Source organism: Leptonotus elevatus, chromosome 4, assembly GCF_054856555.1.
Source record: "Leptonotus elevatus isolate MCC_2025b chromosome 4, RoL_Lele_1.0, whole genome shotgun sequence".
Lineage (NCBI taxonomy): Eukaryota > Metazoa > Chordata > Actinopteri > Syngnathiformes > Syngnathidae > Leptonotus > Leptonotus elevatus.
In genome coordinates, this window is record NC_141242.1 from 3286797 (window position 1) to 3307007 (window position 20211).

At 43.1% G+C, this 20211-nt stretch overlaps 1 protein-coding gene across 2 annotated transcripts; it reads right to left on the reverse strand.

Moving 5' to 3' along the window:
* Positions 1-1758: 1758 nt before the first annotated feature.
* On the reverse strand, positions 1759-20058 carry sin3aa (SIN3 transcription regulator family member Aa). Of its 2 annotated transcripts, none has more exons than XM_086074103.1 (21): positions 19980-20058; positions 15691-15910; positions 15069-15251; positions 14821-14927; positions 14412-14712; positions 12928-13164; positions 12694-12846; positions 11540-11695; positions 11354-11446; positions 10827-10945; positions 10534-10744; positions 10321-10437; positions 9067-9305; positions 8796-8979; positions 7427-8021; positions 7111-7280; positions 6863-7036; positions 5874-5966; positions 5695-5789; positions 4698-4890; positions 1759-3254 (listed from the first exon to the last, which is right to left on the reverse strand). In XM_086074103.1, the coding sequence occupies exons 2-21, from the start codon at positions 15880-15882 to the stop codon at positions 3039-3041; spliced, it is 3828 nt and encodes a 1275-aa protein (XP_085930229.1). In that variant the 5' UTR covers positions 15883-15910; positions 19980-20058; the 3' UTR covers positions 1759-3038. The 2 variants fall into 2 exon arrangements, with proteins under 2 accessions (XP_085930229.1, XP_085930228.1); XM_086074102.1 differs by lacking the exon at positions 19980-20058 and adding an exon at positions 17971-18170.
* Between the last annotated feature and the right edge of the window lie 153 nt (positions 20059-20211).

Sequence of the window (20211 nt, forward strand, 5' to 3'; positions counted from 1 at the left end):
CCCTTAAAACTAAAGGCAGTTAATACAGTTAACCCTTTGCCTCCTTTAGATTTTATTTTTTATCAAGTAAAGTCTAATTTGGCACAGTGCATATTTGCAATACGACATTAGCAAATTTGCTGACTATTGTGGGAAACTTTCCTGTGCATTTGCAGTTTTTTTTTTTACTATGGCGCCATCTGGTGGAATCTTATTGGTAGCATTTTTTGGTCCTCTTTTGTTGGCAGTCCTTGAATGCACCTTGTAAGAGTCAAAAGTGATAATACTGCTGGTTTTGGTGCGCACATTTGTTTGTCACGTCACCTTGTCCCAATTGTCATTTAGGCTAGTATGCTAGCTAATGCTACTGCTAGTCCTCCGGTGAAGCCGGCTTGTTCGCGCTAATTGAACTACATACTGAATTGTCATTTATGTAACATGGGTTTCATGATTGTGTACACGCTAGATGCATGGTGTTTCTACTTTATGATCCTCCATTCTAAGTCCGTTGCTGTCATCTTGTCAAAACTCATCAAAGGTGGCCGTTGATTAGACGCGGGTTCCCGCTATACATAATATGGTTACAGTAACAACTGGTTTTTATGGATAATGTTGCTGTTTGTAAAGAGTAGTACAAGAAAACAAAGTAAAACGCTTCATGGTAGTAGGGTGGTTACCGGGTTTTCGTCACAGTCGAGACTCGAGAGGTTCTGGGTTCATATGTCAGCTACGGCCATCTTGAGTGGAATTGTTCCTCCGGGTACTCCAGCTTCCTCTCACATATTCCAAAAACAAGCATGTTAGGTTCAAGTCTGATAGGAGTGGATGGATGGATAAAATTAAATTACTCACCCATTGAGGATACCGTTCTGGGAATCTTTTTGTGGGGGGGGATGGAAACTTTCAATAGGAATTTCCAGAAATGTATGAGAATTAACAAGAAGAAGCCATGAAATTAGAAAATGAAAGGTTGGCTCTTAATAGGGAACCCCAAAATATTTTTATTATAATCCTGACTACAACAGCCAGATTTCATGTGCTATCTATGTGCACAAATGGTTTCTAAAATCTTGACATCTGTTCATTTAATATTTTGAAACGGGAAATGGAACGTTGTCGGCATTTAGGATTAGGGGCATGGATCGTTTTTTTGGGGAATAAGTTACGGTCGGGAGAATGAGTTTGTTCTTCAGTGAAACAATTGACTCTTCAATAATAGGAGCTAATGTTCTATTTCAAAACACGGTAGTTTTTCAAGTTACAAGCCATCAAACAACATTTTTGAGACTGTATGGCCGGATTTTACTGCCCCCTGGTGGCCAAGGCACACACCAGAATTTGTAGCACAATTTATAAATCATTAAGTAATATACATTTCTTGCATTCTATTTAATTATAAATGTATGTTTTCATAAAGCACAACACTATAGAGTGCTCATTTTGTTACTTCTACTTTATCACTTCAATGGGGACAGACCACTTGAGATTGAATGTTTTGAGTTATGGTAAAGTTTGTAAATGTAATTTGTGAGTCAAGACAAACGTAAATCTGTCGTAATGACATATGCCTCTTAACTGTATTATTTTGCATAGCTGTCCACTTATTCAAATAAGTTTCCATGGAAATTTACCAGGAATTTTTACACCCTTTTGTCCATTTCAGGTTCCATGGTCATCATCATACCTTTTCGTTGTCTCATAGGAAGAAATAAGTTAAAGAAAAACACGCTTGAAAGATTCATAATGTGAAAGGACAAAAAAAAAGAAGACAGACAGGAATAAAAGTCCACAGACATTTAATAATTGTAGGCTACAAATGTGTTTTTTATTATTACTTTAAATAATGTCTAAATAAACGGACGAAAAGACATGCTCGCGTGAATTTTCCAATATCAAAAATACAACTGGGAGGAGTGGGAAGGGGCTGGGGGGGCAGCAAAAATCTATCCAGGGTGGAGAGGGGATAAAAGTCGGATGGTCGCAGTGCTTTTCGTTCGTTTTTTTTTTCTTTCAGGAGAATTGAGAAGAAAATATATTTGTCATTTATAAAAACAGAAAAAATACCTGGATACATTTTTACTTTTCTATGTGTGTGTGTGAGTGTGTGTGTGTGTTTTAAACTACGTCAATTAAAAAGAAGAAAAGACCTAAAAGAACACACAAAGAGAGAGAGGAGGTCTTGGGGGGGGGGGGGGTTCTGGTGCAAGGTGGGACAAAAACAGCACGTTTGTATCAACAAGTCCCTTTGGTAAAAACGGTACTAAATGTTGTCTTTCTTGCCTCTCTTTCGTTGCTTGTTTTTTTCTTCTTCTTTACATTCTAACAGTTAGCTCAGAAAGTTCTACTAACACAACAACACGCGTCGGTCTTAAAAAGTCTGAGACTATTTACAGTGTATTTACAAGGTGTGTGTGTGTGTGTGTGAGCATTGGCGGTAGGCTTTTTTTTTCTCTTCTATTTATATTTTTAAAAAAGAGTTGTTGTCTTCCAGGGCGGCGAGGATGATGTACGTTAATAGAACTATATATAATATATATTATATATGTATATATTTACAACGCATAGCTTTACAATGGTGCACTCTTGAGTTCAAACAGTGTTGTGAAGCGACGTGCTTGTTTGTCGCCCGACAACACTGTTTGGGAGGCTCAGCCCGGAACAGGAAGTGAGTTGTGATTGGCCGTTCGTCTCCATCCCAAAAGCTGGGAAGCTGTTTCTTGTTTTTTTTCTTCTTTTTTTTCTTCTAAATAAGTGCACTTGTCCAGCATGTCCGGGCTGTCTTAAAGAAATAATCCCCCCCGTGTTGGGATCATGTGGACGGGTGGAATGGTAAAGCGGCGGTTCACTGTAGAAAAAGCGACGTTCTCTTGGTGAGTGCTGGTGAGCGGGACGAGACCATTCCCGAGTTTTGGCACCCTTGTGAAAGGGGGGGGGGGGGGGGGGGGGGAATGTGTGCCCAGCTAAAAACGCTGGTAAAAAACAGTAACCCCGCCGCCACTGGAGCAACACGCATACGTCCCGCCTTAAAAACAAATTGCTTCCTGACCTGGAGCCGGTCGCTACGGGTTGTATTTGACGCGGTATTTGCTGACGTTGCGGAAGTGGAGGACCTCGGGCTGGCGGGCGGTGCTGCAGGGTAAAAGTCCGTCGCGGTCCTCGCCCATCAGCCACTTGTCGCTTTCGGCGGCCATGTCGGCGCTGACGTGTTCCTCGGCCCACGCCGCCAACCACGCCTGGAAGCGCTCGTGGAGGCGTGTGCTCACACGCTCGTGGGACTGTGGACGGAGGGAGGACGAAGCGGAGTTGTTACGTCAATCAATCGTGATATCACCTCAGAAGTAGGGATGGAAAAAGATACGCAAACATCACGATGCGATAATTATCACGATATTGAGGTTGGCAATAAAAAAAGAGAAAAAACTCATACTTAAAAAAAAAACTAATAAAACACACAATATTGTGCTTTTATACATAACAGCAATGTATATTAACAACATACAATCTCTAATAAGACTTAATAGTGAGGCACTTGCTAAAACGCACATATTGACTTCCGACACATGTTGACTCGATTCACAAGCATATTACGGTCCCCTTCATCTGACCATTAGCGTGGATTTTAAACATAGAAGGGCCAAAAAATGCCTTGTGAAAATTAAACTGCACATAAAAAAAAACGACAGTTACGAATGTAACTACGGTTTTATGAGTCCCGAACGACCGCCAGGTGGCGGTGCTAAAACAGCACGAAATACCCGACACGTGCATGCGTCATTCGAGAAAAAAAATCATAAAAGGGCATTTCCAGGATTCCGGCTGATGTGATCCTCCTGTATAAAAGGGAATTGTAGCCAGAACCGAGTCTCTCAGAACCTTCTCACGCTAATCAACACGAGGGCTCTGAGTGACAAGCAATGTTGGCGGTCGTTCGGGACTCGTAGAGCCGTTGTTACATACGTAACTGTCGTTCAATTTCGTCCCTCCCGACCGGCAGGTGGCGGTGCTGAAACAGTACGGAACGCCGAATACCAGCAATGTCACGAACGTAGACGATAATCGTCCAATAGTCGGCATTTTGACGAATATCGGGATTGACCTTTAAAAAAAAAAATTAACAGTCGATAAAAGATCTATTTAAAACTAATGCTAAATGTTCAGTTTTCAGTCCCTGGGAATGCTCTGCACCTTTATTATTATTATTATTATTATTATTATTGTAACAAAGATCAGTAAAAAGTGAATATTTCAGATATTTCAAAATTTGGGGAAACTTTATTTACTGGAGAAATGAATACAGAGCGATTTATTTAAGTTTTTCAAGATGGCTCGAACTCCCTGAACTTCCTGTTAGAATTTCAAACCAAATATGTGTGTTTTATCATTCAAGAATTTAAAAAAGCACATTATGCAAATCTGAAAAGTTCAATAAATTCGAGTTAAGAACTGAATTTTTGTTTTCACGCCAATATTTGTTTCCCTTTTACTGAAAATGAATATCGGCTTCAAATATCGGTCAGTGGCCTCCTTCGCTACTAATCATCGGTACCAGTCTCGAAAAAAACATATCAGTCTATCTCTAGCGAATTACAAATAAAATCGACTTATTACTATTTAAATCAGAATGATACGCACCCCCACTATCACCCATGTTGCTTTTTCGGTCGCATACTTCTCACTCACACGCACGCAAGCGAGACGGTGGCCAACTGGGGCCCTACCTGGTGCGCTCGCAACAGCGCGGTCCGTCGGTACATGTAGTCCTCCGACTTGAAGACGTACACCATTTTGTAGGAGTTGAGCTTGAACATGCACTCCATCTTCTCCTTGTCCAGCGGTTTCTTGCCTCCCTCGCCGGCCTCCTTGTCCAGCTGCTCGCGACACTTCTGGTACTTCCGGATCCGCCGCAGATTCCTGGCAACAACTCGACTTATGAACTCTACTGGGGCGGTCACTTGCCAACATTTTTGAAATTATTATTCTATCGATGATTCCATCGATTAATCGAATAAGAAAATGATTTTGAATTCAAATGTATTGCTAAATATTTTTCTTCGATTATTGTTGCTTATTTGGTCATTTGTACTGATTAAACAAATTTGAAACACTGTAACTCGCCAACATTTATGGAACTAAGAGCTGCTCCTGTAGCAGTCTGCAGTGTGGCACCACGCCACAAGGTGGCGCCTCTTTGTGACGGGTGGTGCAGCCAAGCCCATTGGTTTTTGTTTCTTTTTAATTTGTTGTTCTCCCATTTTTTTGCTGTCCCATTTTTTTGCTGTCCCATTGCGCCATCCATGGCCGTTACACTCCTCGGGTACTGATTAATGCAAAGGGCGTTTTTGGCTTCAGGTTCAACTACAATTACAATTATGTCAAATACAGGTTATTCATACTCCAGCTGCAAATGATTGCATTTGTAATCTGAATACTGTTTTTTTGTTTTTAATTAATTGGTTTTATGCTACTTTTTTTTTTTAATGAACTGGTTCTGATTCAGTTACTGGTTTGGTCCATAACATAAATAAATGAATAAATAATCATTACAAATGTTGATAATGTTTGCCAAAATAAAAGCATGTTTGCACAAGTCTTATTTTAATTAAACACAACTTGCAAAAAAATCTTGAGTTTTTGGCCCACAAAAAAGAAGAGGGAAAGGCAGCGCCTGGTGCTCAAGCCATGAAAATCCAAATGAAAGAGATGCGGGTGCCTCACCTGGGAAGAAAGACGGGCTTCTGGGCCAGATGCTCCCTCAACTCGGGTGTGGTGGTGTTCGGGTTCAAGTAACGGCTGACGTAATCGGACCACCGCTGCAGACAGAGAATGTGATGTTTTTTTTTTTTTTAACAATAACTCAATAGAGTCAAGAAGCTTCTGCCATCCATATTTCTCACCTCTGCCTCCATGGGCTCGTCAGAATTCTCATCCTCGGTGTCGAGCAGCTCCAGCGTCAGCTGCACCAGGCCTCTGTTCCTGATAAACATCACCTACGAGGAAACAAATGCAAAGGTGACACAGATGTAACACATTTCTTGAATTTGTCCCTCCACCAAGCACAAAACGTGTTGCCGCCAAATAGTGCTCGATTATGGAAAAATAATAATTACGATTATTTTGGCAATAATTGAAATCAGGATTATTTATTGTTTGGTACAAATCCAGAACAAGAAAATGTGTAAGCATTTAAAAATATTGAGACCAATTTAAAAAAATCGAAACACTATAATTATGTAAGTTCCTTTTGGACCAAACAGAATTTATAATCATATATATTTATAATAATAGATATTTATTTAAGTTGGCAAAAACTTGAAGTTGGAGAGCAGCTTGTGCGCCGTGCAGTATGATTATCATTTATGTTTTGGTACAAAACAAGAAAATGTTTACACATTTAAAAATATTAAGACCAATTGAAAAAAACTAGAAACATTAATTATGTAAGTTATTTTTGGACCAAACAGAATTTATAATAATACATATTTATAATAATATATATTTATTTATTTACTTGAAGTTGGAGTGCAGCATGTGCACTGTGCAGTAGGATGATCATGAATTTTTTGGTACAAAACAAGATCATGTGAATGTAAAAAAAAACTAATAAAAAATATCTAGGCAAACTAAATTCTTTGAAACACTATAATTATGCAAGTTCCTTTTGGATGAAACAAAATGGATTAAATTAGTTATTTTAAAATAAAATAAAAAGGTGCAAATGTATACATTTAAACAACTCAAAAATGTGTATTAATAATCTTTTTATTTAGGATGACGCTGATTTTGTAATTGTGTAGTGTAATAATTGTAATTGTAATTGAATTTTGATTAGTTGCGCAGCCCTCGTGCACTCCATTTAGTTTCAATTGACTTTGTCCTTTCTCACCTTGAAGCAATTCTCATCCGACATGAGCTGCTCCGCTTTACGCTGGTAGGCGGCCTCCGGGCCACTCCGGGCAGACAGCGTGGACATGGACCCCCCGCAGGCGCCGTTGGCGTTCTCGGCCAAGTGGAGGTCCGTCACCTGGACGCAGATCTCGTCGCTCACGATGTGCTGGAGCTGCGAGGGCATCCGTAAGTACAGTATTGAATTCGGGGTACGGCGTAAAATCGCGTGAGACGAGAGAGGCTCACCTGCCGGACGATGCTCTGTACGAGCTTGTCCATGGTGAAGGCGGTGTACGCGTGAATGGTGAACATTTCCCTCAGCGAATCCTCGTATTGCGACGCCTCCATGTTGCCGTCAAGCAGGTTGCGAACCATCTCCAAGAAGGCCGAGTAGTAAACCTCCACGTCGATGTCCACTAGTTGGGAGATTAATGACACCGATTTTCAGTATTCTCTGCTCCGGCCCGCCATCAGAATTTTGGCCTGTTTTATCGCTGCTTCTCCTTTCTAGTGCACCCCCGACCGAACTCTTGTCGTTACAAACAACACGTTTGACACTTACTGGGCTCCTTGAGTCTCAGCTGGGTGGCCGGATTGTCGTTCTTCTCCTTCTTGAGTCCGAGGACCTCCCGCTCCCATTCCCGCTCGCGCATGTCCTCCTCGATCTGCCTCTCGGCCTGCCAGTAGAGGCGGAGGAGTCGCGAGCACAGCGTGTGGTGCAAGCGCAGGAAGATGTACCAGTTGTTGTTGACGTAGAAGAGGTTGTAGGCGTCGTCGCAGCCGCGCAGCTTCTGGGCCGCCGTGTTGCTGAACAGCAGCTTGGACTTGGACGGGCTCCCGTCGCCGCCGGGGACGCCGTTGTGCTTCTTGGAGGGGACCCCCTCCTCCGCGTCCATCTCCTCGTCCTCCTCCTCCTCCTCCTCTTCCTCCTCCACGTCGGAGAGCTCGCCGCGTTGGGCAAAGAGCAAGTCGGGGACAAAGTGGGACATGATCTGCTTGATCTTGTACTTGTCTTCCTTCTGAATGCCGGCCTGGCGCTTGACGTGGTGGATGATGAGGGCCGCCGCGTCCTCCAGGATCTGTCGGTCCTCGTACACCCGGGTCAGGTGGGGGCCTGCGGGCGGGCTGCCGTTCTCCTCAGACGCCTGCTCTTGGCGCTGCAGGGCAAAGAAATTCAAATAAGAGTCTGAAATAGGATTGCAAAAGTTTTAGGGGGGAGACATGGAAAACAGGCTGGATAGGGGCTCCCGAGGACCGGACTTGGGCACCACTGTGGTAGACTGTATCAATTTGGCCCGCGGTAGAGATTTGGACTCTACTGACCAATCACAATACTGCTTGTTGATGATGTCATCATATTTGTCACAGTGTGAAAATGGCTTTAAGCGCGTCACTTAGTGCTCGCATGCTATTTAGGCTAGTATGCTAGCTCATGCTATTGATGGGTATTTGGTTTGTTTAAGGTGAATCATTTTACAGGAGGCCCCGGGGGACGACCCAGGACACGCTGGAGAGACTACGTCTCACGGCTGGCCTGGGAACGCCTTGGGATCCCATCGGAGGAGCTGGCTGAAGTGGCTAGGGAGAGGGAAGTCTGGGCTTCCCTGATAAAGCTGCTGCCCCCGCGACCCGACCCCGGATAAGCGGAATTGAAGACGGAACGGAACGGAATCATTTTACTAAATACAGTCATTTATGTAGCATGGGTTCGTGATTGTGTACATGCTATAAGCATGGCATTAATGCTTTGTGAGCCTCTCTGTTTTAAGTGCTATTTGTGGATTTTCGTCACAAGTCCGGGCTTTGCCGGATTTCACTGTAGTCCAGTGCTTCTTTATATGCATTCTTTGCCATGCTATGTATTCGGACCAAAAGTTGATTAAGAGAGAAATGAGACGGTTTCAAACCAATGACGAATCAGAAGCGCTCACTTCATCGTAGATGCTTTCGATTTCGTTGAGCAGGGACTTGGAGCGCAACACTTTGGTGTCGTTCTGCTTGAAGTTGATGCCCTGATGGTCCAGAGACTTGAGGTAATACTTCTCGTTCTGCTCCCGCCAGATCTTATTGAAACCTCGCTGGGCTTCCCGCCACTCGTCCTCCTTGGTCTTTAGCCTGGGTGGTGTGGGAGGACATGTTAGCGGATGAAAAATTGGGCTTTGGTAAAAGACAAAGCGCTCGTCATTCTGGTCCGGCACGCACCTCTTTAAAACGATGGGGACGGAAACGGCCGGGTTCTTCTTCAGGCCGTCAATAATGTCCGGTGCTTTATCGCTGTATATCCTTTGGATGGCTTTCCGGTGCACCACCTCAGACGAACCGCCCAACGTGTTGTCCAAGCGAAATTTGGCCTGCTCCTCCGCCGACATCCGCGATATCTTCCGCTGCACGGACTCCAGGACTCGGATGGTGGCCAGGTTGGTTTCCAGCACCACGTCCAACTGTAATTGTTCAAGTAGATCTTTATTTAACCAGATGATAACCAATCGAGATCGAGATCTCTTTTACAAGGGTGACCTGGCTAAGAGGTCAGCAGCACACGTCATTAACTCATTCACTCCCAGCAATTTTCACTGAAGCAACTAGGGATGTCCCGATCACACTTTTTTTGGACCCGAGTCCGAGTCACCTCATTTTGAGATCGGCCGATTCCGAGTCCAGATCCGATACCTCGGCATTTTATTAAGGAGGGAAAAAAAGTTGTTAATTTATTTATATCTACAAAACTACCCCAACACCTTTTTATCTGGTGAGTGTAGCAGTGGTTTAACTAAGTAATACACATATACTTTCAAGTCCTACTATATTATCTGGTTTATCTGTGGACGTCAAATTGGCTGATAATTGCCGATAATTATCGTCCGATTTCTTTATTATCTGGTTTATCTGCATGACGTCAAATAGTCCGATAATAGCCAATAATTATCGGCCGATTTTTTTATTATCTGGTTTATATGTATGATGTCAAATTAGTCGATAATAGCCGATAATTATATGACGATTTCCTTATTATCGGTTTTATTTTTTCTGATGTCAAATTAGTCGATAATTGACGATAATTATTGGACGATTTCTTTATTATCTGGTTTATCTGTATTACGTCAAATTAGTCGATAATTATCGCCCGATTTCTTTATTATATGGTTTATCCGTATGATGTCAAATTGGCCGATAATTGCTGATAATTATCGCCCGATTTCTTTATTATCTATTTTATCCGTATTATGTCAAATTTGCTGATAATTATCGGCCAACGATATCGTGCATTCCTATTTAAAATAGAACGCATTATACGTTTATGGGAGCAATTGAGTTAAAACTGAGACTATACATACAATAAATTTAAAGACATTTTGCAAATGTATGATGTCTTAAACTAAAATGCGTTGCGTACATGAGAATCAAATTTAGTTCTCACACACTACGGGCGATCCCACCTCACAAGAAATAACTCACCTCAAAGCGCTCGTCTTCACACCGGTAGATGTGCTCCTCATACTGCGTCTTCTTGGAGCTGACAAAGGTGGAATCCTCGGACCAGGAGGGTAAGGACACCCAGGTATCATTTAGCACCTGAAGCCAAAACATGTAAAGGGGTTAGAGGTTCATGACTGTACAGTTACCTGTACTAAAAGTCTTACAATGGTTAATAGTTTGGACTCTCCTCACCTCTTTACAAAGTGGCGTTCTCCCAGTGCATTTGGGCTGCTGGTAGCTTTTGGGCAGTGCCCTGTAACTGGAGCCGAGTCTTTTGCATGAAGCGTAGTCAATCTCCATGGCGATGCCCTCGGTGGCCCGCTCCTTGGGGTATGCTTCGATGTGGGACATTTCCCGGTACCCCAGGAAGTTTTTGAACCAGGTGAACAGCTCCGGGAATTTCCTGGAGCGAACGGTGGAATGGTTGAAGTGAGAGGCAAGCGGTAAAAGTGACTGCTGTGAATACAAAAATACCGAGCACTCACCCTAAGAAGGGTAGCACCAGCTGAACCAGCTCAGTCCGGGAGACCACCTCCTGATTGAAGATGACCAGACATCGAAGGAAGTTGTCGTAGGCCTCCGCACTCCGCAAGGCTTTGCGCACCTTCCAGGAGAAACAAATGTGCATATAAATTAATGTATGTATTTTTCTAATAGGTTTTCTGGTGAGCTAACAAATACACGCACGCACGCACGCACGCACGCACATACACATACTCACCCACACACACACAAAAAAAAAATATATATATGTATATATATATATGTGTATGTGTATGTATATGTATATATATATATGTATATATATATATATATATATATATATATAAAAAAAAAAAAAAAAAAAAGGGCAATGATGATGACATTTCCGAATGAACAATACTGAGCTCTTAAAAAAAAAATAAATAAATAAATAAATAAAAAATAAATAAAAATAAATTACTGTATTAAAAAACATAACAAAACAAATATTTTTGAAACAGGTGGAAGAAAAAGAAAAATGGAAACGTACCTTCTCAAAGAACAGCGACTCTGTTCCGACTCCATGCTTGCTGGCCTCAGCAATGGACGAGGAATCTTTCAAATTCAGTAACTTGGGCTTTTTCTATTTTAGCAACAATAAAAAAAAAGAGCCACTTGAATGACAAAAACCGTCCTATGAATGACACAGAGCAGAATAAATGGAAGTTTTGCACACCTTGATGGGGGGCGCGGCTCCCGGAGTGGGATGCCGGCGGATCTGGCATCCGTTCTGATTGGGCCTCTGCTTGTTGTTGAGCTGCAGCTTCTTGGCGGTGCCGCCGTGATCGTTCCGTACCGACTCAGCCTTCTCGGCTGTCGTCTTGCTCAACATCTGAGTGCAACGAAAACGTTTAAACAGCTAGCAAGCGAGTTTGACTGAGTAGAGATGAATGTATCCCTGCAATAAATGAAGGTTCACTATAATGAGTGGATGACTGACAACAAATACGTGTCGCTAGGTTTCCACTTCCTGCTTTTGTTCCCAGTCTATTGACTATCTTTTTACGAATGACGGGATCTTTTTCATGCATTTTGATCCAGCTCTGCTCATGCTGCCTTGCTACGTTAGCGTCGCTCAGTGATTTCCTAACCACTGTGCTGCGAGAGTTCCTCAGCTGCGCCACAGTAAATGATCCAATTTCACTTTAGTCGTACAATTAAGCTGTTTATCCAACTGATTGCGTTCAGGTGAGATAATAAGAGCTTTGTCACACACACAACAACAGCCTATGTTGAAAACATTGACACATTTATAACATTTTTGAATTATGATTACATATCAATGACGAGATCTGAAAAGCTCATCTTGAGTCAACTCAAGATTGGATTTTCAGAATGTAGAATTTTATGCACCCCTCCCTCCTGGCTGGCGCATGGTGACTATTTCAAGCTTATGTCACAAGTCAAAAATGGCGGCCAACTCGATGAAAGGAAGCTCTCTGCTCATTGAAAAGTGTTGGACTTTGGATCGTTCTAATTTGATTTGTGAGGATTGTTTTGGTTCCAAAATGTGATGCAATGTCATTTGGCTCCTATAACAATCTGCATGCTAGTCACGGGACAAAAGCAATAGAATCCGCCGTTTGTTTGCACTGCGTAAATATCTGAAATGACAGGATGTTTCGGAATTGTCAATTGTTAAAAGAGTCTGTAGTAACATTATAGTGTGTCGAAAAATGATCGCTGCACAACAGCGAATAATCAGCCATATAAAATTAAATATGTATGATTTAAAAAATCTGCGATATAGTGACCCCATGAAAAGTGAATTTCAATGTGGACAACTGTATATTGATTGGCACAGAACAAATTCAAGTGTCACTCACTCACCACTGAACTGTTGGCGTCTGGAAGAAACTGCCCAAACTCGGAGAGCAGGTCCTCTTGATTCTTGAAGAGCCGGGCCACCTGAGCGTAGACCTCTTGTTCCGTCAGGGCCGGAGTGTAGTTTCCTCCAGCCTCTTTCGCGTTCCGTTGCTCCTTCTGCATAACGCAACGCATAATATATGTTAAGAAAAACCGAATTTCCATGTAATCCTTAAGGCGAGCTCCCCCCCCGCTGACCTGGTACGTGTGCAGGATCTCCAAGAAGGCTTTGTAGATGTTGGGCTGACCCTGGAAGCGTTTCTTGATCTTGTTGACGTAGTTGATGGCGTGGTTGAACTCCACCGGCTGATTGTTCTGCGCCGGCAGGCCGGCGGGCGTCCCGCCGGGCGGCACGGGCGGGGAGCGCGGCGCGGCGTACGCCGGGATGGACGGGTTGCCCTGGTTGCCCGGCGTCGGCGCCTGGGGCTGGGGAGGCTGCGAGGAGGGGACAATTGGAACAAATCACGCACACTCGCAGCTGTGGCGCATCTTCTCTAGTGTGCGCATACAGCGGCGCTTCGGACGCACGTGTGAAGTTATACGGACTCAGAAACTGCACACCTCTCTGTGTATCCCACCTGAGCCACACAAGTTCCAAGGACAGTAAGTGACACTAACTCATAAAAAAAAAAAAATACATAAAAGAAGAACAGAATGTACACTGCGAAGTGACGTTTGGTCTTTATGCGAGGTGGCTTTCATCCACCCTCCCCATGTTTGTCACACGTCCTCAAGGGCGAAGTATTTCTAGATGCCAAAAAGTGACTTTCAACGCTGCATGTCCATTTCACAAAGGTTTGTGCTTGTTGGCAATAATTAGGGCCTTGGCACAGATTATTGGATAAATGATTTCGAAACAAGACCAAATCAACCAGTGTCACGGAATGGAGTGTTTCCTAAAACTTGATCGCGCCAATGAACATAATTCTATATTCTCACCCACACGCACAAAAAAAATAAAATAAATATATATATATATATATATATATTAAAAAAAAAAAAAAAAAAAAAAAGAGCAATGATGATGACATTTCCGAATGAACAATACTGAGCTCTTAAAATAAATAAATAAATAAAAAAACAACAAAAAAAAAAACATAATTCTATATGACGCAAAAAGTATATCATACTGCCACTATTTCACAATTCACCAAGTTTTGGGGGAACCCATGCTGCTTTTTCACAACATGTGTTGGCGTCTTGGTTCCAAGGAACTAAGTTTCAGTGAGCAGAGGAACTTCCTTTTTGACAAATAGAATAGTAGAAAGTAACACAAGATTTTTAGAAATCGACGACTTTAGAAAAGTAACTACATTCCTATGAAACAGTGCTTTGGCGTCATCTTGTGATATACTTGCGCGTTTTAGTAAGAGCACAAAAGCAGCCAATTGGAGTTTTCAATGAATAACAGATGATAGGCTAAACCAGGGCTCTCCAACCTTTTTGAAAAGGAGAGGTAATTCTTGGGTAATAAAATGACCTTTAATGATGTTATGATGCTATTATTAAAGATATAATTTACTTTTAATTTTTTTTTTTATTTTTTTTTTACAATTTTCGGCAGTAAAAAGTTAATATTTTGTCTGTCATGAATTTGACAATGTCATTATTTTTGTATGTACGATTAACACTTTTAAAAGGGGCCTTTTGCCAAGGAAGGAACAGTGTAGCGGGAAACTCACTTTGCTCATCTTAGCTGGGACGGGCTGTGTGAGGAGGGCGAGCGCGCTGGTGGCGGCGGCGGCGGGTGGCGCCTGGGCAGAGTGCTGGGTGCCCGGCGCACCTGCGATGGGAATGTTCTGCACCGAAATGCCGTGCGGGGTGATGTGGTGGATCTGGATGGGCGTTATCACGTTGACCAAGTCGTTGGTCTGCACTTCAATCTTGTAGCCGGGCGGCAGGAAGGTGTTGAAGCCCATGATGAGGTCGGGGTGTCCTTTGAAGAGCTGCGACACCCGGCTGATAACGCCGGGAGTGTCGATGCTGCCGGCACAAACACGAGCGGGGTTCATTGTTGGGATGTTATTACTATCGTCATAATAAAGGTAACGCAGAGAATGTTTGCCAAAACTGCTGTTAACGCGCGCTCACCTTTGAGACTTGAACTCTTTCATGATGTCCAGGAAGTCGTTGTAAACCTGAGGCTGGTTGCCGAATTGCAACTTGACTTGGTCCAAGTACGACAACGCATCCTCCACCTATAGGAGACAAGAATGGAGGAAATAAAAGAGCGGAAAGTTAGTTCATCGGCTGCCTTCCATGTCTCAGTCGCTCTGGACAGATTAGAACAACTTTCTTTTTTGTCAGCATTTTTTTCCACTGTGTAAAAAAATTAATACCTTGAGCCGCTGAAACTGCTGCTGGCCCTGCGCCGAGGCCTGCGGCGCAGCCGCGTGGCTGTGCGCCGGCATCACCGGGGGCCCGTGGGATTGGACGGTGGCGGGGCTGTGGTGGTGGGACCCTCCGTGGACGGCCGGGCTGGGTGCGTGCACGCCGCCGCTGTTCTGAGCCACCGTGGGAACCTGCGAAAAACAAACGCACGTGTGATTTGGCCCGTCCTGATAAGAAACGCGCATATCTTGAAGCTAACAAGTGATAAAATAAACATTGTTTCTACAACAGAAGTATTGCTTGCGCTTCATAACTCAAATGTAACTTAAAAAAAAAAAACATCAGAAGTAAGTCATGGTACCACTGTGCTTGAATGACATATAAAATTAAAAACTTAAAAACTATATTTAGAGCCCCATTTAAGAGCAAACCTTTAATTTTATATATTCCTTGTCAATTCCCATAAATTCCTGTTCATTCTCAAGTAAAATTTCCAACTTCCTCAAAATGGTTGCCTTACTGTATTTTTACACCTGTATGATTAAAACATCGCACATGGATTTAATGAAGGTTTTATTTTTTCAGGTTCAGCTACTAAATATCCATTATCTTTAACAGTGTTTTGCATACCTGGTATCCCTGCGGGACCGAGTACTGGACACCCGAAGTGGGCTGCATGTTGTCGGCTACGGCCTCGTACACCGCCGCCGGCGCAGGTGCCGGGGCCAGGACGCGGTGCTGGAAGGTCTCGGCGTTGCCGGGGAGGCGCCGCTGTTGGGACGCAAAAACCGTTTCCTGATCCTCCAGTCGCCGCTTCATCATGAAGTCATACTAGACAGAGCTGAGAGACCTGCGGGGGACATGAGGAGAAACCATGAGCAAAAGGTTGTCTCCTCATATGATGACAAAGTCAGCCAGAGATAAGACTCGATCGCTAGGTGTTGCTTTTGAGCTTTTCTTTTTTGAACTCTTCACTTGGAGCTGCATGATGGAGTCACAAATACCAGACAGACGCACATGCAAAACTTTGAGACATAAAACCTGCAGAGAAAAAGGTGTGGTTGTTTGGGACAATGAGGAGCTTTTGCATTTCACTTCTGTACATTTTGTGGTGTTTAAGAACTTACAAACTTGAATGACAAACTTCATTTGTGCCACTGTGCTTGAAGTTTAATTGGTGTTCTTCCTAGGTGACAAAACATGCATTCATTTTCTATGCCACGTGTCCTCCTTAAGGTGACAGGTGACTTTTGGCAAGGCGTATATCGGCTAACATGCATACACACTTGCATTAATTCACTAAATGAAAGGTTGTCTTTAATGGAAATTAAATACAGCTGGGAAAAATATTAATTTTGCAAAAATGTCCGCTTATGACAACCTGAAATGGTTATATTTAGAGATGTTCCGTTCAGTTTTTTTTTGTAGCCAAGTCCCGACTCGAGTCACCTCATTTTGAGTATCTGTCAATGCTGACACATCAGCAATGCATTATAAATTTAAAATAAAACAATGCCGCCATAGCTACTACTTTCTTTTATCGAACTCACAATGTAATGTGATGGAATGTGTGGTCTCATTTTTGGGTACTTAAATTGTTGCTGTTCCATTTAGCAGTATACAGCATATTTATCTCAAGATTATTTTGTCGCTTGTGACATTTAAGAATTAAGAAGAATTTCCTACAAGTATTTAGAAATGTTCCACTCCCTTGTATTCGATATCATTTTTTTTTGTATTTCGCTTTCTTCTTTCGCTTTAATAAATGAGTCGCTTCAGTAAGTCTACTTTCTTTTGCTAAGCTTGCTTCTACTCAGCGAGTACTTTTGACACCACTTGAAGCGGAGTCCCATTTTGTGACGTTCCAGAAGCGTGGCAAACAATGAATGGAACGGAACCAAAGTCAGTGGAAGGGGGTGTTTAACTGTTTTACCACCCACAGGACGACATTTGAAAACGTTTTCTGTCTCCTTTTGAAACCAGGCTTGAGTAAAATCATACAATGGCCGCAGCCAATCACGGCTACCGATCGGCGACGTCACCGAAGCGACAAACATGTGGGAGTCGCTCTGCGAGTTACAACTTCCCCATACTACTGCGACTCTGCAACGAAAATAAGCCCCCCCAATTGAGTGATTTTAATTGTAAATGTTCAACTTCATTCATGCCCCAACACGTTAACAACCAACTTGGAGCAGCATGTCAGCTAACCTATCTTAGCTTCGTGTCGCTCGACCGCAAACCGTCGCTACATGGAGGAGGCGGAATTGTGGACAAAAAGGCGTTAAATTCACCAAAACAAATAGATTAAAAAATAAATAAAGTTAATATTTGTGAGGTGTATGGAAGCATTGAGCCCCTCGCGGTTGCCCCCGCTCCACCCCCACTTTACGCGAGGCCTTGCCTCACAAGCACCGAGCTCGAGTTCCATACGTGGCCGCCATTTGGTGGAGCATGCGCGGAAGGAGGGACCCCGCCGAGGCGCTCCACGTCGACGGAGGTAAGCGCGACACAAACACGGGGAGAAAAAAAGTCACCGACTCGCCGGGTCATTTGCGGGGGGGGTCTTTATTCGCGTCTATTTCACTCCGTAACTTGATTTGTAGCGGGGGTGGGGAGGAGTGTTTCGCGGTGTTAGCTGCTAGCTAATGTAAACAACATGAGAAGCCCCGACTCGGAGGGACGTCCGAGGGGGCGAACGGCACAACACATGCGGCTTTCTGGTAACGTTGTTAAAGCATCCACTGGCGATCCATTTGAGAGATAATTTCCAGTATTAATCGCAATAGGCGTCATTTATGTGTTTAGCGTGTTTTTCTTCTTTTTTTGGGGGGGGGGGGGGGTAGACTGGCGGGGAGTTTCGAGGCTAGCCGCGTTAGCTCGTTGAATGAATTTCCAACCTGAACTCACCCCTCTCCTTTAAATTCACCGACGGTGCTACGGTAATCCGTTCGGCGGGGTTTAACCACGATGCCTCCAGCCGGGGTGCAGTCCGAAGCGACCGGTGTGTCAAACGCGACTTTATCGGCGGTGTGTATTGTAAAAGAAAAACAAAAACAAGAGGAGCTGCAAAGTGGGGGGGGGGGGAATCTATCTCGACAGGGAAAAAACAATCTCCGTTAGGTTAGTTTAGCTTGTAGGCGGGGCCGTGCGGGTTGGGGTAACCACGCCTCCCCGGTGGGTTGCTATTGGATAATTCGGAGAGAGGTCGACGTGCAGGGGCGGGGTGGCTTCTCGGGATTGGTTGATGGAGCTTGTCAATCGATGATGGAGCTCTGCTTTTTTTAACTCGGAGCGCGACAACCGCCGAGGCGAGGAGCTTCAAAACAAAATAGTTTGCTGTCAATTGTTTGACATCAAATACAGTTTTAGGCTTGCAGCTTTTTTCAGGAGTTTTGTCTGAATTTTTTGGACAAAGTCTTGATTTCCAGGGGAACTATTCCTTTGTTTTAATGGCAATTTTTATGAAAAATCTGTAATTTATGTAAAATTTGCTAAATGCAAACAGAAACGAAAATCTAAGGTAATCAGCATAATTATATTATTTCGAAATAAAAGGGTTACGTTAAGATGTCTAAAAATCACATTTATGGGATAATGTTGTATTGTTATAAGAGAAAGAAAATCCCAAGGTTACTGTCATGAGACTAGACTACTAACCGTTATGATAGTAGATGTCATTTTACACAAACAGAAGGAAAGAATAACACTCAGTGAATATATTAGAATAAAGTTGTAACTTTTTGATTTTATGATACTACAAAATACTTAAATGTGAAGGGAGGTCAAAAACAAACACAAAAAGTAAAAATCATAATTTTCATCTAAAGATGTTGTTTCATGATTTAATTTTTTAATGCATTATAAGTCATAAGTCAACCAAATAATTATTAATTTTCATAAGAAAAAATGTCATGGTAAAAGAATAAAGTTAAAGCAATAAAGTTGTAGTGTTACAAAAAAACATTGTATGAGGATAACGTAATTTTGTGATGAAAAAAATCTTCATTTTACAAGAAACCATAATCTTAAAGAAAATTGTAATAAATATTACGAAAGAAACCAATCTCGTGCCGAAAGTGCCTGCACAAAACACTTGATGGAATTTTTCATTTGACACTTGTCTTGCTTTTTGGTCAACCTTTTCCGGGTTATACCCCGCCCCCTTTTGGGAAAGTCTCAGCCAGTCATCACGCTCGGTCGCCGTTAAAGTATCGCCCACGATAGGCGGAGCTTTAAACGCCAGCCCGGGATTCCTCCTCTGTCCTAAGCTTCTGCCTTTCTTTCTCTCTTTTTTTGCTCTACACAAATATAAAAACGGGACAGGACTCGACAAATGTCCATCAGTCCGAAAACACATACGCCCTGTCGAAGAAAAAGGACATCCAGTAGCCGTTTTGTGCGCGTAACATGTCGCCGTTTTTCGTTAAACGGTGTTCGATCGAAGCGCCGAACAAAAGGGGCTCCGTGACGGAACAATGCTAAAGTCATACGGCTGCTACACGACGTCGGAGCGCATTCAAAACAACAATCTCTTTTTTTTGTTGTCATTTGCTCTCATTCTATGTCGTCAAAAATGTCGAGACACAACACAACAACACGTCCTCCCCTCTACACGCACACACACACGTCCTCTCCTCCCATTTGCAAACATGCTCGCTTGACCATCAAAACAGAGCAGGACGGCTCGCGTTGTGTTTACTGCTATTATATAAAACAAAACAAAAAACGCCATTACGGTACTATGTAGTAGTAATAATATACGTTACGTTTATACACACAGAAAAGCACCCAAGCATGCGATCGTCTGCCCAACAAAAAAAAACGCTCCAAACGCCGTTCACGCATTCATCACAAGAAGCCATGCAAAGGGAACTTGTGTGTTTTAAAATGGTTGACTTGAGTTCGGGGTTACATACCCAGCAGTTATTAAGAAGAAGAGACTCCGTACTCCTGACGTTATTCGTGTTTGGAACAAAATAGTTCGGGCACGCCCCCTAACCCCCGCCCCCCAGCCAGGCGCCCCGCCTTCCTGTGTTCGCATTGGCGAGCGTCATAATGCGCATCACTGAGTTTGAAGAGCACCCGCTAAAATACACGCACACACAAAATACAGTCCGTACGAGAGTCCTGTACATTTTGTAAAAGTGA

Excerpts from the sequence above, each read along its gene's own strand:
- sin3aa (XM_086074103.1), bottom strand. The coding sequence starts at position 15,882 with ATGATGAAGCGGCGACTGGAGGATCAGGAAACGGTTTTTGCGTCCCAA. Across the intron at positions 13,165-14,411 it reads TCCCAGCTAAGATGAGCAAA|CCTCCCCAGCCCCAGGCGCC; the intron begins GTGAGTTTCCCG and ends CCCTCCTCGCAG. Across the intron at positions 11,696-12,693 it reads CAGACGCCAACAGTTCAGTG|ATGTTGAGCAAGACGACAGC; the intron begins GTGAGTGAGTGA and ends CGTTGCACTCAG.